The sequence below is a fragment of the Alexandromys fortis genome, unplaced genomic scaffold (assembly GCF_014885135.2).
Source record: "Alexandromys fortis isolate MF-2015 unplaced genomic scaffold, M_Fortis_MF-2015_v1.1 scaffold_156, whole genome shotgun sequence".
Classification (NCBI taxonomy): domain Eukaryota; kingdom Metazoa; phylum Chordata; class Mammalia; order Rodentia; family Cricetidae; genus Alexandromys; species Alexandromys fortis.
In genome coordinates, this window is record NW_026068028.1 from 3,827,566 (window position 1) to 3,845,327 (window position 17,762).

The window sequence follows — 17,762 nt, forward strand, 5'->3', positions numbered from 1 at the left end:
TGAAGCTCAAAGACCTGACTCGGAGACTACAGCATTCCCCATATCAATTACATGTGTATCTGTATATTTAATTATATCTTGGCTGGCAGAGGCAGAAAGACCACAAGTTCAATGGCTACATGAGACCCTGCCTAAAGTTAATTGGGAAACAAACAGTAGAACGCTATTAACTGTATTAATCAATTTTTGTGTCAGTTCTGTTGGGCAGCAGTGCAAGGCAATTGGGTAAATTTTTGTTGGTGGTCCTCTGAGAGCATTTTTGGATGACATTAACATGGAAACCAGTGAGAGAAAATCACCCTCTATAATGTGAATGGGTTTCATCTGTTTCAGGTGGAGACTATAACAGAATAAAGCTTGATGCCGATGCAGAGAAAAACGTGAATATGTATTCACATATTTACGTATTCACATGTATTCACACACACAAATTGCTATTGACGTGTGTTGACTCAATTTGCATTAAAAAAACTTTTATGGTAGATTTATTGTAATATAAAATGTATTTAAATTTATGTATTTTCTTTTTATAAATAAATAAATATTTTAAAATAAAAAAACGAAAGATGCATAGTCAAACATTGAAAACTTCTGCTATCAATTAAATCCCACTATCAAGGGCTGCAGAGGGCTCCACTTCTTGCTGTCTCACTGCCCTGGAACCATACTTTTTGTACTGTTTCATAGTCACAACTGAATCATGCAGGAATATATGTTGTTATTTATGTATAAAATATAAGCCCAACCGGGCGGTGGTGGTGCACGCCTTTAATCCCAGCACTCGGGAGGCAGAGGCAGGCGGATCTCTGTGAGTTCAAGACCAGCCTGGTCTACAAGAGCTAGTTCCAGGACAGGCTCCAAAGCCACAGAGAAACCCTGTCTCGAAAAACAAAAAAAAAAAAAAAAAGACCATTGAGTTCATAAAAATTGATACAATGCCATTTTGCCATTTCTTGCATTACAAGGATTTTATTGAAAACATCCAAGGTCTTTATATACTTACTTCAACAAACGTGCTTCTGTCCGTCTGGATGCGTTCTGAAGAATTAAAGATTCCAAGCAGCCCATTGCTAATAATATCCATGAGGACTGGAAAGCAGTTTAGTCTTTTGGTATTACACGCTATTGAAAATCTGAGGTCCTAAAATATAATGAATATTTCTTAATTCTCAGAAAGCAGCTATAAAGCTTAATGACATACTATGTTAGAAAAATCATTGATATCACTGATAATGTAGCAAGCCAAGGGCAAAAAAAAAAAATAACATTCCCACTGCCTATACTATTAAGTTCCCAACATACTTAAGGGATTTATTACTTTGATATGGATTTCTACACCACTACACCCTAACATCGGCCACACAACTATTTGTGACCAGAATATCACAAAATTAAATAAAGTGATTTTTAATAGCAGTAGCGGCATGAACGTTACGGGACTACCAACCACCCAGGTTGGATTTAAGGCCCACTCCATGAGGTGGAGTGCTGACCTTGTACTGTTATCAGGAATAAGAACCTGTGGCTAGGCAGGCAACAGGTCCTAGAAAGGAACCTACTATTATTATTTTGCCAAATCAGAGGTTCTCAAGCTTTGTTCATGACCCCTTTGGGTGTCGCATGTCAGATATCCTGCATAGTAGATATTTACATAACAATTCATAACAGTAGCAAAATTACAGCTATGAAATGGCAACAAAATAATTTTACGGTTGAGGGACACCACAACACGAGACCCACAGGGTTCAGAAGGTGGAAAACCACTGTGCTAAATGAACAAATGCAGTATTAAACAGACTCCTAATGACTAACTGCTATATTAGTGCATAAATTAGTGCAGCTCTTACTCCCTCATTGGGGATGCTGCTAGCAGTAGGTGGAAATAATGGAGACCCTCAAGTGGTCAGTGTGCAGAAAATAAGAGATTGAGGAGTTCTTGGCCCTAAATGAGACATGTTTATTAAATGCACTCCCCCCAAAGGCTGAGGAATCTTCAAGGAAGAGGGAAAAGAAAGATTTTAAGAGCTGAGGTGAAAGATTACTGGTGTGGAAAGTCCTTTTGTCTATGTGTCGCTTTTATTGGTTAACGAACAAAGAAACTGGCTTGGCCTATAGCATAGAGGAGGAAGGTGGAGTCAGAAAGAAGCCATGGAGCCACCGGAGACAGACGCTGGGAATTTTACCCAGTAAACCACAACCATGTGGCAATATACAAATTAATAGAAATGAGTTAAATTAATATAAGAGTTAGCCAATAAGAAGCTAAAACGAACGGGCCAGGTAGTGATTTTATTAATACAATTTCTGTGTGATTATTTTGGGTTGAAACTAGCTGGGAGGCCTGGAACCAACAAGCAGCCTCCCTCCAACAGATTACTATGAGGAAAGGGTGTTTTCTGAACACAACAGGTTGATTACACACATGAGCTCACAGTTGTGACAACATGCACAAGGTCTGTGAAGACTCAAGCCAGAAGGAATCCCAGCATGGTGTGGGAGAGGTAGGCACAAAGTTCCACTCCTAGTTGAAGAGCTATTGGTATTTGATAGCTTCTGGGACAGGAAAAATCAGTTTTCTTTAAGGATGTGTTGTCTAGTAAGTAAATTACATTTTAAGGCAGGCCTATACCCAAGAGGAGCTGGGCAGTTCACATTGAACCTGATGGATGGTAGATAGATAGATAGATAGATAGATAGATAGATAGATAGATAGATAGATAGATGGATGGATGGGTGGGTGGGTGGGTGGGTGGGTGGGTGGATGGGTGGATGGATGGATAGATGGATGGATGAAATTCTCAAAGAATTATTAAATTGTTTTAAAACCTCCTTCAAGCTCTAGGCAAGTAATATAAATAATGAGCAATATGGAGATACAGCAGACTGCAGATCCAAGGCTACATCTAAGCTGAGCAGTTGTTCTCAGCTCCATCAAGAATACAATGTAAAGTACTTAATGAGGCAGAAATTAATCGATACAATTTTTAAATTATTGTTAAAACCCTTGGTAGTTATATTGGAGATAGCAAGCAAATAAGTATCGCTCAGCTTCTCCTATGAAAAACGGGAGACATCCTGTTTATATCAAGTCAGTTCATTTGAGCTATTCAAATTGCCCCTCACAGTCCACCTTTGGTGAGACACAGCCATCAGAGTCTAGCATACCTTTTCATCACCCGACACAGTGATAGCGCCATTGTAGAGAACCTCTTCTGTGCCATTTCTGGTTCCCAGGACATCTATGTCTACTGCTATGCTCTGCTGTCTAAGTGAATGGACAAAGTTATCGATGCTGGAACCTACCAGGAAGGCAAAACCAAAGAAAGCAAAGATAAGTCAGGTAGCAAAGAAAGCAACAAAAAATGAAACATGACTCAAAGCATGTCATTATTGCTTGCAGGTGTCCTTAGGAGGCCGAATTAGAGTTGAGTGCAAAAACCCACTATTTAAATCAGGTATATAATAAAGATCCTCTACGCACGGCCTCAAATGCATTAATATTTCTAGTATTGTGTAATGTCTAGGAGTGTAATTCAGTAGTAGACTACTTCCTAGAATGAACGAGATTCTGGGTTCAATGCCCAGCACCACAAATTAGCAATGAAAAACAAAAACAACTAACCAACCAGTAGTGTGACCTTTGATGCTATGATATTTGATCTTCTTATGAATTTGGAGCATTTTGTTTTCAGCGCCCAGCAACATAGGGAATTATAAAATGATACAGGAAGATCTCAAAGACCAGTAAGTGGTTTGGTTTTCTAAGGCCTCTTTGATTGTTTTGGCAAAACCCTTAGAGGTCAAGTAAACTTCAAACAAAAAAAGTATTCCAAAGCAAACTAAATTGTGGTTTTTATTTCCTAATTAATTTTCTGTTGGGTCTTATAAATGTTTTTAATACACGGAAATAATTCTTTTCCTTATGTTTTATGTTTTCCAGACAATCTCCCACCAAACAAAAAACTGTGTTTGGATGTTATGACTTACCTGTTTTATTGATGACCAGTAAGTGGGTCAGAGGATCCTGCGGGGGCTGCCCTGGGGCAAGGAAATACATACTTGGAGACAGGCCCCATGAGTAATTCTCATGCTGTAGCTCATAGATCAGGTATCCCAAAACTTGGGGAAGAAAGCTAACGCCAAAAAGCAGTAGCCTACGTGGAAGAAAGTAAATATTAAAAAGCAAGAATTAATAATCTGTAGCAACTTTTGGGGAGCTCTAGGTTTTAGTAGATAACGGATAGGGATAAAACATGGGCATGGGGACATTCAAATCCTGCTGCTTCCTCCTCCTTCTTTCTAAAATGAAAGGGCACAGCTTTGACCTTTCTCCGAGTACCTACTCCTGCTTTTGACATTTTCTTTGGGCCTTCCAACTCTGATTTGTTTTAAACAGGTCCTGGCATAGTTCAGGGGGGCCTTGAATTCGTTATGTAACTGAGAATGTTCTAGAATTTCTGATGCTCCTACTTCCACTTCTTGAGTACTGGGAATACAGGCATACTAAAATCTCCTGTGAGACCTGATACTCTGAAATGACTGGAAGAAAAAAGCAGTGGAGACAAATGTCCGGCACTGCCAACTTGTCTAAGCACTCAGCTCTGGGGAGATAGAAAGCCCACGTGGAAAGCATGTTCCTGGTGGTTAACTAAACCGGCATAGCAGGAAAAACCATTCACACCTGGAGGCAAAGGCAGCTCTCAGCCTAATCAGAGAAGACGCTTCTTACAATGAGTAATGGAGAGACTCGTGGCTGCCTAAGATACAGAAAATAAGCAGAGGATGGGAACATAGCCCCAAACAAGTCACTGAGAGCACACCCTCTAATGCTCAGGAAGCATTGCAGAGGGAGTGGAAGTACGCAAGAGCCAGGAGATAGGGTGAACCTGTATGAAACTTAGGGTACTGGGTGACCTTAAATGGAACTGTGGAAATTCAAGAGCACCCTGGCCTTGGATAGGAACCTACTTGGCTGGGAAGCAGTACAGATTTCCTCTTTATAAGTTCCTAATTTTGGGCATTCCATTACAGCAATAAAAAGATAATACAATGGTTTATGTCTGATTTATTTTAATGTATGTGCAAACATTAAACACCAGGACTATGTGTAGGCACACTTGCAAATATTTGCGTAAAGAAGGCTCCTGAGAGTAGGGGCAGGTTTTTGCCAGGAGGCAGCCCTTACCAATTAGGTGGAAGTTGCAGGGGTTTGGCCTTTACAACAGGTACTAGATGGCATTGAGAAGCTAAAAGAGAGGCACCAAGTCTCAGTGCCCAACCTGTTGGCAGGAATGCCAACAGTAATGGACTTTTCGGGCTGCTGATTTCTCCTACAAATTTCAGTTTCCAATCCACATAGTAGTGCAAGTAAATTCCTTAAAATCAACATCTATCTATCTATCTATCTATCTATCTATCTATCTATCTATCTATCTATCTATCGCAAGTAAATTATCTATCTATCTATCTATCTATCTATCTATCACCTATCTATCTATCTATCTATCTATCTATCTATCTATCTATCTATCTATCTATTGCAAGTAAATTCCTTAAAATCAACATCCCTCTATCTCTCTATTGCAAGTAAATTCCTTAAAATCAACATCTATCCATCTATCTATCTATCTATCTATCATCTATCTATCTATCTATCGCAAGTAAATTCCTTAAAATCAACCTGTATGTATGTATGTATGTATGTATGTATGTATGTATGTATGTATGTATCTATCTATCTATCTATCTATCTATCTATCTATCTATCTATCTATCTATCTACCTATCTACCTATCTACCTATCTGTACATTTATTCATCTGAATATCATCTCCCTCTCTCCCTCTGTGTATCTCCCTACCTCATACAATGGAAAATGTTAAGAGATTTTGGTGTCTGGGAAAAGCAGAGAATGGGGTCTTTGGTAAGGACAGAATCTGTGTGCAAATACAATCACCCTAAACTTAACTTATTTTTATTACGTGTCCACAAGGGCGGATTTTTTGCGAAACATTTAGAAGACTGTATGCAATTGCTGGAGTTTATATTATCTACTTTTTGCACTGGGCTCTCAACCCATGGGAGACTCACACGGTCATCAGGCTTTTCCTTTCTTTCTTGAGCTTGAGGAAGCGAACCTTGGCGACAGCACAGAGCTGCTGCCTCCACAGCGCCATGCCACTCCTCATGTCTCCCGATGAATCTCGGGAGGACACCATTTGCGCCAGCTCAGCAAGGCTTCCCGTGGCTTCCGCCCCTCCTCTTTCTAAGTGCCCACTGCTTCCAATATCTGAAACATAAGCTCAAACATTTGGAAGATGCCAGTTTATTTATGTATTGCTTAACCTTTCCCACAACCATTTGCTCACCAAGAAGTTTCAGCATTAATGTTGGGAGCAAACACACAATCGAATTCATGACTATATTAAAGCAAATACTGAGCAAATGGGAGAAAAACAAAACAATTTGAGGCAATAAAAAAATTGCAATTTTTTAAAAAAGGCACATGCAGCTTCCTAAGATGTATTCTAGGAAATCCATGAAAATTAATCCATGCAAAAGTGTTCTTGTTACACCTTGTTACACTCTTGTTACCACCTTTATATTTCTGGCTAAAATAACAAAGTTAATACATATAGAAGCCTCTCTTCCCTTCAAGAACACAAAGATGGTAGATACGACAATTTTGATACAGCCACATTATAAAAACCTAGATAAAACTTTGCTTCTTTTTATTAGAAACCTGGAGAAAAAAATGAAATTTCTAGAAAATTATAAAACATGTACAAGTTAAGTACGGGTAAAAGACAGTAGCACATCTCTTGCTTATCATGATAATGAAAAATAAAAGTGTATGGCTGAGTGTAGAAGTACCTGCTTTTCTCTCCAGCACTTTGTAGGCAGAATCAAGTAGATCTTTGTGAGTTCAAAGCCAGCTTGATCTACATAGTAAGCTCCAAGCAGCCAGAGCTACTCCGTGAAACCGTCTCAAAAATGAATGAATTTATTTTTCAGCGTAATTTTCCATTCCCCACAGCCTTTTATATTCTGGTAATAGGGCACCTCATATTTATTGTCTATTCTATGAGGACCTAGTGTGGTACACTGCCATCTCCTGTAAGTCTGTATCTCTTCTCTACTTTATCCTAAGGCTAGTACCAACAAAGCTCCCTTCCCTTCTCCATCTTCTCCCTGCCTCTTACCTGATTCGTCTGTCATTGACTTCCCTTCTAATTTCAGGAACACCTCATTCAGAGTTGTCATGGAAACACCATAGTTCTCAATGCCTTGGTTAGAACACCTATCAAGATCCCTGTAAAGATCTAAAAGTAGGCACAAAGTAGATTACAGTATAAATTATAATGAAGCAGTTAATAACACCCTTCAAAGCAAGAAAATATTAATAATAATTTATGCAGACTTTTATCATAAACATATTAATGTTCACTTAAATTATAAAACATAACTATAGAATATATTAGTTTTCGTGGTTCCTTCAGCATCAAAATATAACATAAACCTTTATGTTTCCATGCTTAGAAAACTACTCAGGTTTTCAAAAATTGATGTATTTAAAATCTTTTCATTCCAGAGGCTGAAGAGATGATTCAGTGCCTAAGAGTACAGGTTGCTTGTGCAGGAGTCCCAGATTCTGTTCCCAGCACCCACATGACATCTCACAGACACCTGCAACCCCAGGTCTGGGGGATCTGATGCCCTCTTCTGACTTCCAGGGACATTATGTGTGCACACGGTACACAAGTGTACATGTAGGTAACTCACTTGTACACATAAAAATATTAAATAGTTTAAATTTCAAAATTTTAGGTGTGTGTGTGTTACCATGAATTCCAGAGGAGGTCTCCTATAGCTGGAGCCATTTTTTTTTTATGCAAGTGAGAAATCTGAAGGGCAGAGAGTGATGTAACTTGTTCAGGATTACCTGGAAATTTGTTTGTCCTTTCCAGGGGCAAGATAAAGACGAGCCTTTCTTCACTTTGTGTGGTCACTCTGGCATCAGGGATGTGCTTTTTGACCAGTGACGTTACACTCTCTGGATCACATATTTCATTCAGATGCAAACTAATATTCAAAAAAGTAAGACAAAGTCATTTTATCTAACACTGCCTCTAAAATCAACTTCTTATGGTGCATGTTTGTCTTATGGATATTCATAAGACAAAATTGTGTAATTTACAGAGAGGAACTAGATGCAATGATACTAATATAATCCAAACAGTCTTGTACAACATAGGAGAGGAACTAGTAAAAGGGAAGGTGAGATTCATTTAAGATATTTCAAGGGCTTTCATTTGAAGGAAAGAAATAATGAAATCCTGAGAGGGGCAAAGTAACTGGAAATACCAATCAGGTCTCCACCTACTAAGAAAACCCAGTTATGAATTCTTCTTTTTCAGCTATTCATGAGCTCTGCAAACACTTAATGCCAGTGAAAGAAAGATGGAGATAATCTGTAGTCATTAAGAATATGGTATTGACATTATATTATGTAGGTCCCAGAGGCCAGGTGAGCTGGCCACCATCTCTGAATATGAGATATTTATCTATGAGATAAAATAATACCCAGCTCTTACATCAACCTTAACAGGCAGAATGAAACAGTATTTATGAGATAGTGCTGGGTCTTTCATGAAGTGAACTCTTAATACATGCTAGTAGTTTTATCATTTTGTGTAAAATTTATTCAAGTAATAGATGAAGTCTTTGATAAGAGTCTATGTCGTGTTTTATGAAATGTGGGGTTTTAGAAACACCATTGTTAGTCATGTCCACTGAAATGTACTGAGGTAACTTAGCGGTACAAACACCACACATCACTGATTACATGAATCTAAATGTAATGTCAAAACTGGTCTGTGCTTTGAAAGTGCTGTGCGTAGCATTATCAAGTATACCAGGCAGAAGAAATTCAGCCCCTTCCCTAACATGGCTTGCAGCAGGATTGTAATGCAAAGCAAGAGGTTTTCAGGAAACGTGAGGGAGAGGGAAATTGTGTTAACTCGGTTAAGTGCTTTGTGCTCTGTCAAGTGTTCATCCATTACCATTAGCCAAAAAATAGGTATTACTGTATATTTACAGATGAAGTCACTGAAGACCAAAGAAATTAATTAAACAACGAAACAGCCTCTAAGAACAGATAAAGGAACTGGAGAGAGAGCTCAGGGGTTAGGAGAACTCTCTGCTCTTACATAAGAGGTAGGCTTGGTTCTGAGCACCTCCATATGATAACTCACAATTACCTATAACTCTAGCTACAGGTATCTGATGCTGTAATGTGGTCTATGTGAACAACCATACACATATGTGTATGCTCACACATGGCACACACATATACACGGGTAATGTTTATACATGGTTGAATGTGATGAAGGAGGAGGTAACAGATATCCTCCCCAAGACAGAAACATGACAAATACAAAGACCTTCACAGAGGCTTGCCCAGGCACCAATGAGTATAGGAGGGAAATTATTTATTCTGCTTGTAACAATGGATAATGCTGGTACTGTAGAAAGCCCTTAAATATTGGGAGGAGTGGTAGGGGTGGGCTGGTGGACAGGCAGGGGACAAGAGGAGGGGTGGGGTGGGGAGAACTGTGGATGGAATGTAAAATGAACTTAAAAATTAAATTAAAATAAAGGAAATTTAAAAAGAAACAGTGAGGTCTATTGAATCCCCAGGATGATGTGATTTTTACTGTTTTTAAAGATTCATTTATAATAATTATGTGATTATCCAAAATGAAAGAGATGGTGCCTGCCACCAGTGGGTTCAACATGCATCTGTACCTTAGATGATAGCCAATGCCCCATTTCTTCTTCAGGAACAGGGAAGACCCTGCACACTTTAGTTTCCCATTGGATATAAACACCTTCCTGTCTATTTGGAAAGAACCAAAAGATAAATTTTAACAAAGAATGATTTTTCGGTATTCATAAATGTGAAAAATCAAAATCCACGAACCAATGGCGATTTAGAAGCATGTCACATTAGAATAGTGACATACTCATTCTGTGACTTTCTAGGTACTCTGGTAACGGAAATGTTTGCTTCTCCTCTGCGTAGTTTGGAAAGTTATCAAGCATCTACATCTTTCAAGCCCGCTGACATCTATCCACGTGGAATAAAGCATGTTTGGGATAGTACTGCATGTGTTACAACCTTCCCTTCTTTGTGTATTACGACTGCATTCATGGGACAAAGCCTTTCACCTGGGACACAGAGATTCAAATGGGTGGAAGCAACTCTCCTGTGTTGGCTGTGGCTGTCACTAGAGAGATGTGCCTATGGGGCCTGTCTGCAACCCATCTTTAAGTCCTTCTTTCTCACTATGAAACATGAAAAACAAAACCATAGTTACCAGCCAGGATATCAGCCTCATCCATGAACTGAGTACTAAAGACAATTACTCTGTCTACTTTCCTCTCTTTCAGGAGGTTCCATATGTGATGCCTTGAAAGTGGGTCCAATCCAGCGGTTGGTTCATCCAGTAGCAAAACCTGGACAGTAGAAATTACCACAGAGTCATTTGTCCCTCTGGGGCAAGATTATTAACACCCATTGAGGTGTCAAAGTATTGGCATTTGTACTTAAAAGTTTTCTTAAATTTATCAGATTGATTGAATATAATAGCTTCTGCATCTTCAATCTGATTTCTAATTTTGATCACCTTACCTGAGGGTCTCCTAAAATGGCAATCCCAAAAGTCAGTTTCCTTTTTTGTCCACCACTTAAACTCTGAGCAAGAATGTCTTGAATATTATCCATTTCTAAGTCCCGCAAAACTCGCTGTACCTAACAAAATAAAGAATATTTAGTCTAAAGTCTAAGATTTTTTGTTGAGATCAAGTCTCCCCTCTGTAACCCAGGCTAGCTTAAACTTCAGCAATACTCCTGCCTCTGCCCCCCAAATGCTGGGATGACAGGCTTGAACCACCCTGGTTCCCTTATGTTTAAAACACAGTTTTCTGCCTTCAGAAAGATTCTGTATGCCTAACTTTATATGGCAAATGTGTACAGACAACACAAGCACATTTAATATTTTCTAGGTGATCAGTTTCACGTTCATTGTTGCATAACAGTGGACATGTTCATTTACCTCCTGCTCTACTTCATGCGGCAGAATTCCCTTTATTTTAGCAAAAAGTCTGAGATTTTCTCTCACGGTGAGAAAACCAAATTGTATATTGGATTGTGGACAAACTCCAGTGAGCTTGACGACAGTATCAAAGTCATCCATTTCTGAAAGTGTCTGATTATAGATGGTGACGGACCCTACGCAGAGAAAATAAGGAGTTACCATCAGGGCAAGGTATAAATTATGTACATCACAAGATTCGTTCCAGCATATTTTGTCTGCTTGCAACACAGAGAGGGTGAAGTGTTTATTATGCCATGTGGGAACTGGGGTTTAGATCCTCAAAATCATGTAAAACCCGAGTGCGGCAGCATGGACCAGAGACCTAGTGTGGGGAAGGAGGGGTGAGGAAAGGAAGAGCCTTTGAACTCATTGCAGCCCTGAGCCTGGCCAGAACACGGAGTGTAAGGTTAAGTGCAAAACCTTACTTCAAAGAATAAGGTGAAGGCAACAGGAAGAGACTTCAAACTTCCAGCATGGATGGGAGAGGGGCTCCCAATGCCCCACCTCAAGCTGAAGAGCTAGGGCTTCTGAGAGAGGCAGAGTTACTTTGTGTGTGAAGGTCGGTTGTCTGTGCCCCAGAGGAGGACCACACACACATGCTCATATGGGCAGTACTGCTCTGCTTGGATTTATAATTATTTTAAAGACATGAAGCATGAAGTTGGGGTGGGACTGGGAGGTGCTGAAGAGCAGGAGTGCGGAATGGATATGACTCAGATACACTGTACACGTATATGAAACTTTAAAAAGAATTTTTAAACTAAAAAAAAAATCATTTGAAACAAAGAGGTGAAGAAGTGGTTGAGAAAGGCGTCGCATCATCAGCTTCCACTTGTGCTCATCCAAGCAAGCTCACCTCCACATATCCACCTACACACACACAGAGTGATTCAATGCTCAGAATAGCATCTAATCTAGCAGAAATACCAATTAATAATTGAATAGTTATCGTCACTTGTATAGAACACAGTTTCACAAATCTCTATAATTATGTAACAATAAAGAAACTTCTAACATTTTTCTTAGCTTCTCAAGTGACATATGAAAACATAACGTAGTATCTGCTAATGGGGAAATATGTAATTCAACACGTGCATCCACTGTGCAACATTTAAGAGAAATTCTGAATGTTTTTGTCTTGGTAACAATGGTGCAGCAAGTTAACTAGTGAAAAGCAATTTATCCGTTTGCCCTCGGGTTTGTCTTTGACAAGTGACCTCTTACCTGTAGTTGGGGGTGACAGTCCACAGAGTGTATTTATCAGTGTGGTTTTCCCAGCTCCACTGTGGCCAAGAAGAGCAGTGATCTGGCCTTCATATATGTCAAATCCCAGACCTGTCGTGGTGTCAAAGAGATTACATTCAGTACATTGTAGCCATGTTATAGGCTCCACGGTTCACAATGTCTCACTGCACAGACGAGTGTGGGTACTAATCTTCAAAGTAAAATCAATCTTAAAATTGGTCCAGCTGTCTGCAATAGCTCTTCTTCATCCCTACTGAAGTTTTACAAGTCTCTAAATCAAACAGTTATGTTAAATATAATCTTATTTATTACCTTTTAAAGCTTCTACTTTTCCATGCTTTCCTGTATATTCCCTTCTAAGATTTTTGATCCTGCAAAAAAAAATTAAAAACCACTGTTTGGGGGAAATTGTAGAGATTGGGGGAGGCTTGATAAAACCTGGAGGTTCTTTGTTTTACACAGGCACAGTCAGAAGCATCCTGGGAATCCCATGAGAGGCAGCATCTCTGACAGTTGCACCTCAACAGAACGTAAGAGGAGGAGGGAGTAGCTAGCATGTGAATACACACACCTCTACACACAGATCGAGGCAGATGACTGGAGAAGAAAGCCGGAGATGAGATCAGTAGTAAAAGCTCCAATGGTGTAGGTGAAGGGACTCACGTCAGAGCAAAATGTCTTGAGCTCTGGAGTAAAACCCTCTGAGTGAACTCCTGTCTGTGTCATTTACACAGAGCTCGGGTATAAAGACAGAACTCAGAGTCCAAAACTTTAGCAATAAAGCAAGGATGACAATACTAATTATCACATAAGATTGATTCCCACAGAAAGCAAGAACTGCAGAACTCAAGATGTTTGAAATGTCAAAAGAGGAGGAAAGGAGAAGAAAATGATGAGAAGCTGTGAAGAGTCTGTAGAACTGAAGTGTGGTGATGCTCTTGGGACCAAAGGAAGAAGTTTAGGAATCTGAAGGCAGCCTGAAATACATTGTGAATTCTAGGCCAGACTGGTTTACAAAGTAAGAGCCTGTCTTAACGAAAGGGGGGGGGGCATACAGAAACTTTCTGAGTTGAAGGTCTATTATGCTCCAGATCTTGTGTAGACTAGAGGCATTAGTTTCTTATATTATCAAAGCAAAGCATCAGGTGGGCTACAGACAAAATTCAAGACGATAAGGATGACTGGGATGTGCAGCTGTTGGGAAGTCAGCACTGACCACAGTTCATTCATGGTTTCTGGGGGAGGGGATGTAGGGCATTAGTGCCCTATGGTCTGATCATCTCTTCCCATCTTTCTGGAATGTCTCTACCTCCCTTTATGCATCGCTTGTATTTTGTTTTCATCCTACCCACCAAGAAGGCCCTGAAAAGAGACAAAGTAGATTATAGAGAAAGAAGATGATAATACCCTGTTTATCACCAAGAGGACATCAGAACAAAATATGAAGAGTAGACAAGGAAGACGATGAGAATGGGGATGTAGTATTTATTGACCAAAAGATATTAGTAAGTGTAAATGATGAAGATGGGGTGAAATACAGAGCTATCTACAAAGAGAACATCCTTTTGTAGGATCAGTAGACTTGGAGGATGTGGGTCCGGAGAGGCTCAGAGGGAGATCTTTGTACATCAGTGTCTTGCCCTGGTAGGTCCCTGTTCTGGAGCCTGTTCTCCATGGTGCTTCCCTGTGATTTGTTTGTTACCTGATGGCTTCTTTCCCCTGGAATTCTGGAGGCACTGGTTCAAACGAGTCATCTAGTGGAGGACCAGAGTCTGTTTCATTCTCAAGGACCACATGATTAGCTCTTCTGTGTTGAAACCAGTAAGATGACTTCAGGAAAAATAATGGGGAACGTCGATGTCCATACTTACCTATATGGACAGGTAAGTATCGGGTCAGTCACCACTCCGAGGACTGCATTCCATTCAGCACAGAATGGCAAACCAACCTCTATGGCTCTACCCTGAGCCCACATTAGAATATAAAAAAAATGTAGCTTTGTCAAAAGAAAAAGTCTAGGCCAGAGTGACTTGTTTCAAGAGGAACTTAAGTATTCTATTAAGACGAAAATGAGTGGATAAATGCGGTACATATAAACATGAAATATTACTAAGCTCTAAGAGAAAATAAATTTGCAAGTAAACAGATGGAACTGGGAAAAATGAAACTGAGTGAGGTAACTCAACCCCAGAAGGACAAACGCCCTATGTGCTTTCTCGTATGCAGAGCCTTGCTTCAAATAGTTCTTTTGTGAGTTTAACTTGGAGAAAAATGGAAGACAGGAAGCTAGAGAGGGGTAGGGTTTGGGGAAATATTAAAGGAGGGGCATAGTAGATTGAGGTAAAATGAGAGTTGTGGAGTGGAATACCAGGGTAGAAGGTCATTGGGAGTATGGGAGGCATGTGGGAGAAGAATGGGGCTAACCCAAAAGAAGAGGATGAGAAAAGCCATATTAGACTTCTGTTATCTCACAACCCAACTTAAAACAATATCAGTATAAGGATGGTAGAACACATGCAAAATGAAAGAAGAAGGGGATTCTGAGGGCTAAGGGATTGAAGGTTGATAGGGATGGGAGAATGGGAAGAGGAGGGAGTAATGAGTGTGTTTACCAAAACTAAGAATTTATGAAAGGGCCTTATAGAAATCCACTAGCTAGTAAGCTAATTTCAGGAGTTCAAGTGAAATTACCATGCATGCATGGACAATGTCATTTTAGAAGACATGGGTATTTATTAAATAAAAATTGGAATGCAAAGCATAAGGCACCTTCCTATGAGTTATTGGTCAGAGAATTCCCAGAGATTTCCAAAAAACAAAGGCATTGATACTGTCTTTAGACACCCACCTTAACTATAGCAAGATCCTATTGCCTAAGATATCACACCCTTTAGCAAAAGGACATGGAGAAATTAATGCCAGTTACTCAGGAAGCTTCTGACCAGTTTTCATACTGCCAAAAGATGCAGGGTTCAGACTGGACCATGTGTGTTACAACACTATCAAGCAAGATGTATCTCCTGCAATAATGGTCCAGCAATAGCAGATAAATAACTACCTTATGATCGGATTTAAGGTTTGCTCCATAGGAGTAAATTGCATGTCTGGTACTATAATCCTGGTCAAAAATCCCATGACTTGGAGATTATGGGCACTAGGGAAGATCTTGGTATTGTTATTTTGCTAAATGACCATGTTGTTCAATTGTCTTCTTCATATCTGGCTGCAAATTCCATTTTTTAAATAAGAATTCTCACCCTTGTGCTTGTCTAATGTCTGCTCTGAACAGTTCGAGCCCCTATTTCTGTTTTAAAATGCATGCATGTTAAAATAAATCTCCAACTGGAGGACAAAATAAAACTCAAAAAGCTTTGTGTTAAAAAAAAAGTCTTCTAAATACTTACGTCTGTACCCATTTTCTTAGTTAGGGTTTTAATTGCTGTGATACCATGACCAAAGTAACTTGGGGATGGATGGAAGAGTTTATTTCACTTTAGAACATATTCATCCACCACTGAGGGAAGTCAGGGTAAGAACTGAAGCAAGGCAGAAACCTGGAGATGGCAACCGAAACAAAAGCCACACAAGAGTGATGCTTACTGGCTTGATTCCCGTGGCTTCCTCGGTCTATTTTGTTATATAACCCAAGAGCGTCAGCCCAAGGGTAATATAGCCCACAGCTGGCATAAAACTAGCCATCGTAGACCTGAGCTATTCTCAGTCTTCATCAGAAAATTGTCTTTTTACCGTGGATGGCAGTCAATGAATGACCGGTCACAGTGCTAAAAGCCAGGGGATGAATGTTTAGCCCTCCATGGGACGTCTATATTAACACCACCATCACCAAGGCTCAGGGAACATTGTAGAAGAGGTGTAAAGACTGTAAGTATGGAAGGATGGGGGGGAGTTCTGCGAAATACTGTCTTCTAGGCATGATGTGACTACTGCAGTCATGAGCTAAGAGCAGCTGTGATTATCTGCATCAGACCTAGACAATATCAAGTCAATAAAAATGTCAGCACGGGGGGGGGGGGCGCTAGAGGAGCACCAGGCCCCATCCCCAGCTGTAGAGATAATGTTAACGCATAGATGCTGGGAAAAGGAGGCTCATCTTTTATAGGGATATGGTCACTGACTCGTTTCCCATACTCCAGAGGATAGCCATCCCCATGCACATGTGTAATTATTGGGTTATTTAAAAAGATAAAGGAGAGAAAGCATGTTCAAGGGACATGGGGTAAGTTGGAAGGGGAGTGGAGGGTGGACATGATCATGCTTCATTGTATGCATTATGGAATTCTCAAATGTTATCTGTAATTTCAGAAATTTAGAAAAGAAAATGCTATACCATTTATATTCAATATATTGTAGAAGAGTAGTTCTAAACCTGGGGATCACAACCCCTCTTGGGACTCAAATGACCTTCTCACAAGAGTCAATTAAGACCATTGAAAATGTCAGATATTTACTTTATGATTAACAATGACAGCAAAGTTATAGTTATAAAGTAACAATGAAAATAGTATTATGGTTGGGGGTCACCACAACATGAGGAACTGTATTAAAGAGTCTCAGTGTTAGGAGTGTTGAGAACCACTGTCATAGACAGTTACTTTAAGTAAATGCAAGTAATAGAAATGTATAAAATTACAATAATTTTACTACTTACTGAGTAAAATTTTGTCAAAATACAATGCCAGTACCAAATAGAGAAAAGCATCCAAAATCAACATAAAGAGGTTGGCTATGATTAGGTATGAGTTGTTTGGAAAGTCCAAATTAACATTAGAATTCACGTCGTAGTCCAAATGAATAAGCTGAAAAAGAGATACATCAATTTTTTCAAGGATTAATAAAATTTTAAAGATATTTATGATCTTAATTCTGCTAGATATCAAGGGAAAGATAAATGAGACACAACATATATAGCTCAGGCTTATCGCCATTCATAGCAGCCACCCTCTAACTACAGACTCCAGATGATGGTGACATCTGCTCAGAGGAGATAAAAGGACTAGGAAAGTGGTATTTGAGACATATCTAACACAAAAATTCACCAGGATTAAAAGGAATAAAGGGGGAGGGGAAGGTGTTCTTCAGTGGGGCACTCCATAGTGAAAAAATGGAGAAATGAAAGTTTATTAGTGGTTGGGCAGAAAAAAGAAGAAGAATTTCAATAACATAAAATGATTTCAAATGAAATTTTGGGGAGGAGATTTAATTTCATGGGGGAAATGTCCAATGAGTTTTAATTTTCAAAAACTTATGATAGTGTTAAGGCTCATGTTTCCCAAGCTTAAATCAGACAAATATTAGGTTAGAAGTCTAAGCTGAGCCACATCAACCATCAAATGTCATT

The 17,762-nt window shown here is 39.5% G+C and overlaps 1 protein-coding gene across 1 annotated transcript in view; it reads right to left on the reverse strand.

The window, feature by feature from the left end:
* Abca9 (ATP binding cassette subfamily A member 9) overlaps window positions 1–17,762 on the reverse strand; it is an 83,785-nt gene that overhangs the window by 50,979 nt on the left and 15,044 nt on the right. Inside the window, exons 9-22 of the mRNA XM_050164251.1 lie at window positions 17,073–17,220; window positions 14,106–14,274; window positions 12,716–12,774; window positions 12,383–12,493; window positions 11,117–11,292; window positions 10,693–10,812; window positions 10,379–10,517; window positions 9,807–9,897; window positions 7,942–8,081; window positions 7,202–7,321; window positions 6,090–6,288; window positions 3,988–4,154; window positions 3,166–3,299; window positions 1,004–1,141 (exon numbers count right to left, since the gene is read on the reverse strand). Of these exons, the coding sequence (XP_050020208.1) occupies window positions 1,004–1,141; window positions 3,166–3,299; window positions 3,988–4,154; window positions 6,090–6,288; window positions 7,202–7,321; window positions 7,942–8,081; window positions 9,807–9,897; window positions 10,379–10,517; window positions 10,693–10,812; window positions 11,117–11,292; window positions 12,383–12,493; window positions 12,716–12,774; window positions 14,106–14,274; window positions 17,073–17,220 (1,911 nt within the window). The remainder of the gene's footprint in view (window positions 1–1,003; window positions 1,142–3,165; window positions 3,300–3,987; window positions 4,155–6,089; window positions 6,289–7,201; window positions 7,322–7,941; window positions 8,082–9,806; window positions 9,898–10,378; window positions 10,518–10,692; window positions 10,813–11,116; window positions 11,293–12,382; window positions 12,494–12,715; window positions 12,775–14,105; window positions 14,275–17,072; window positions 17,221–17,762) is intronic.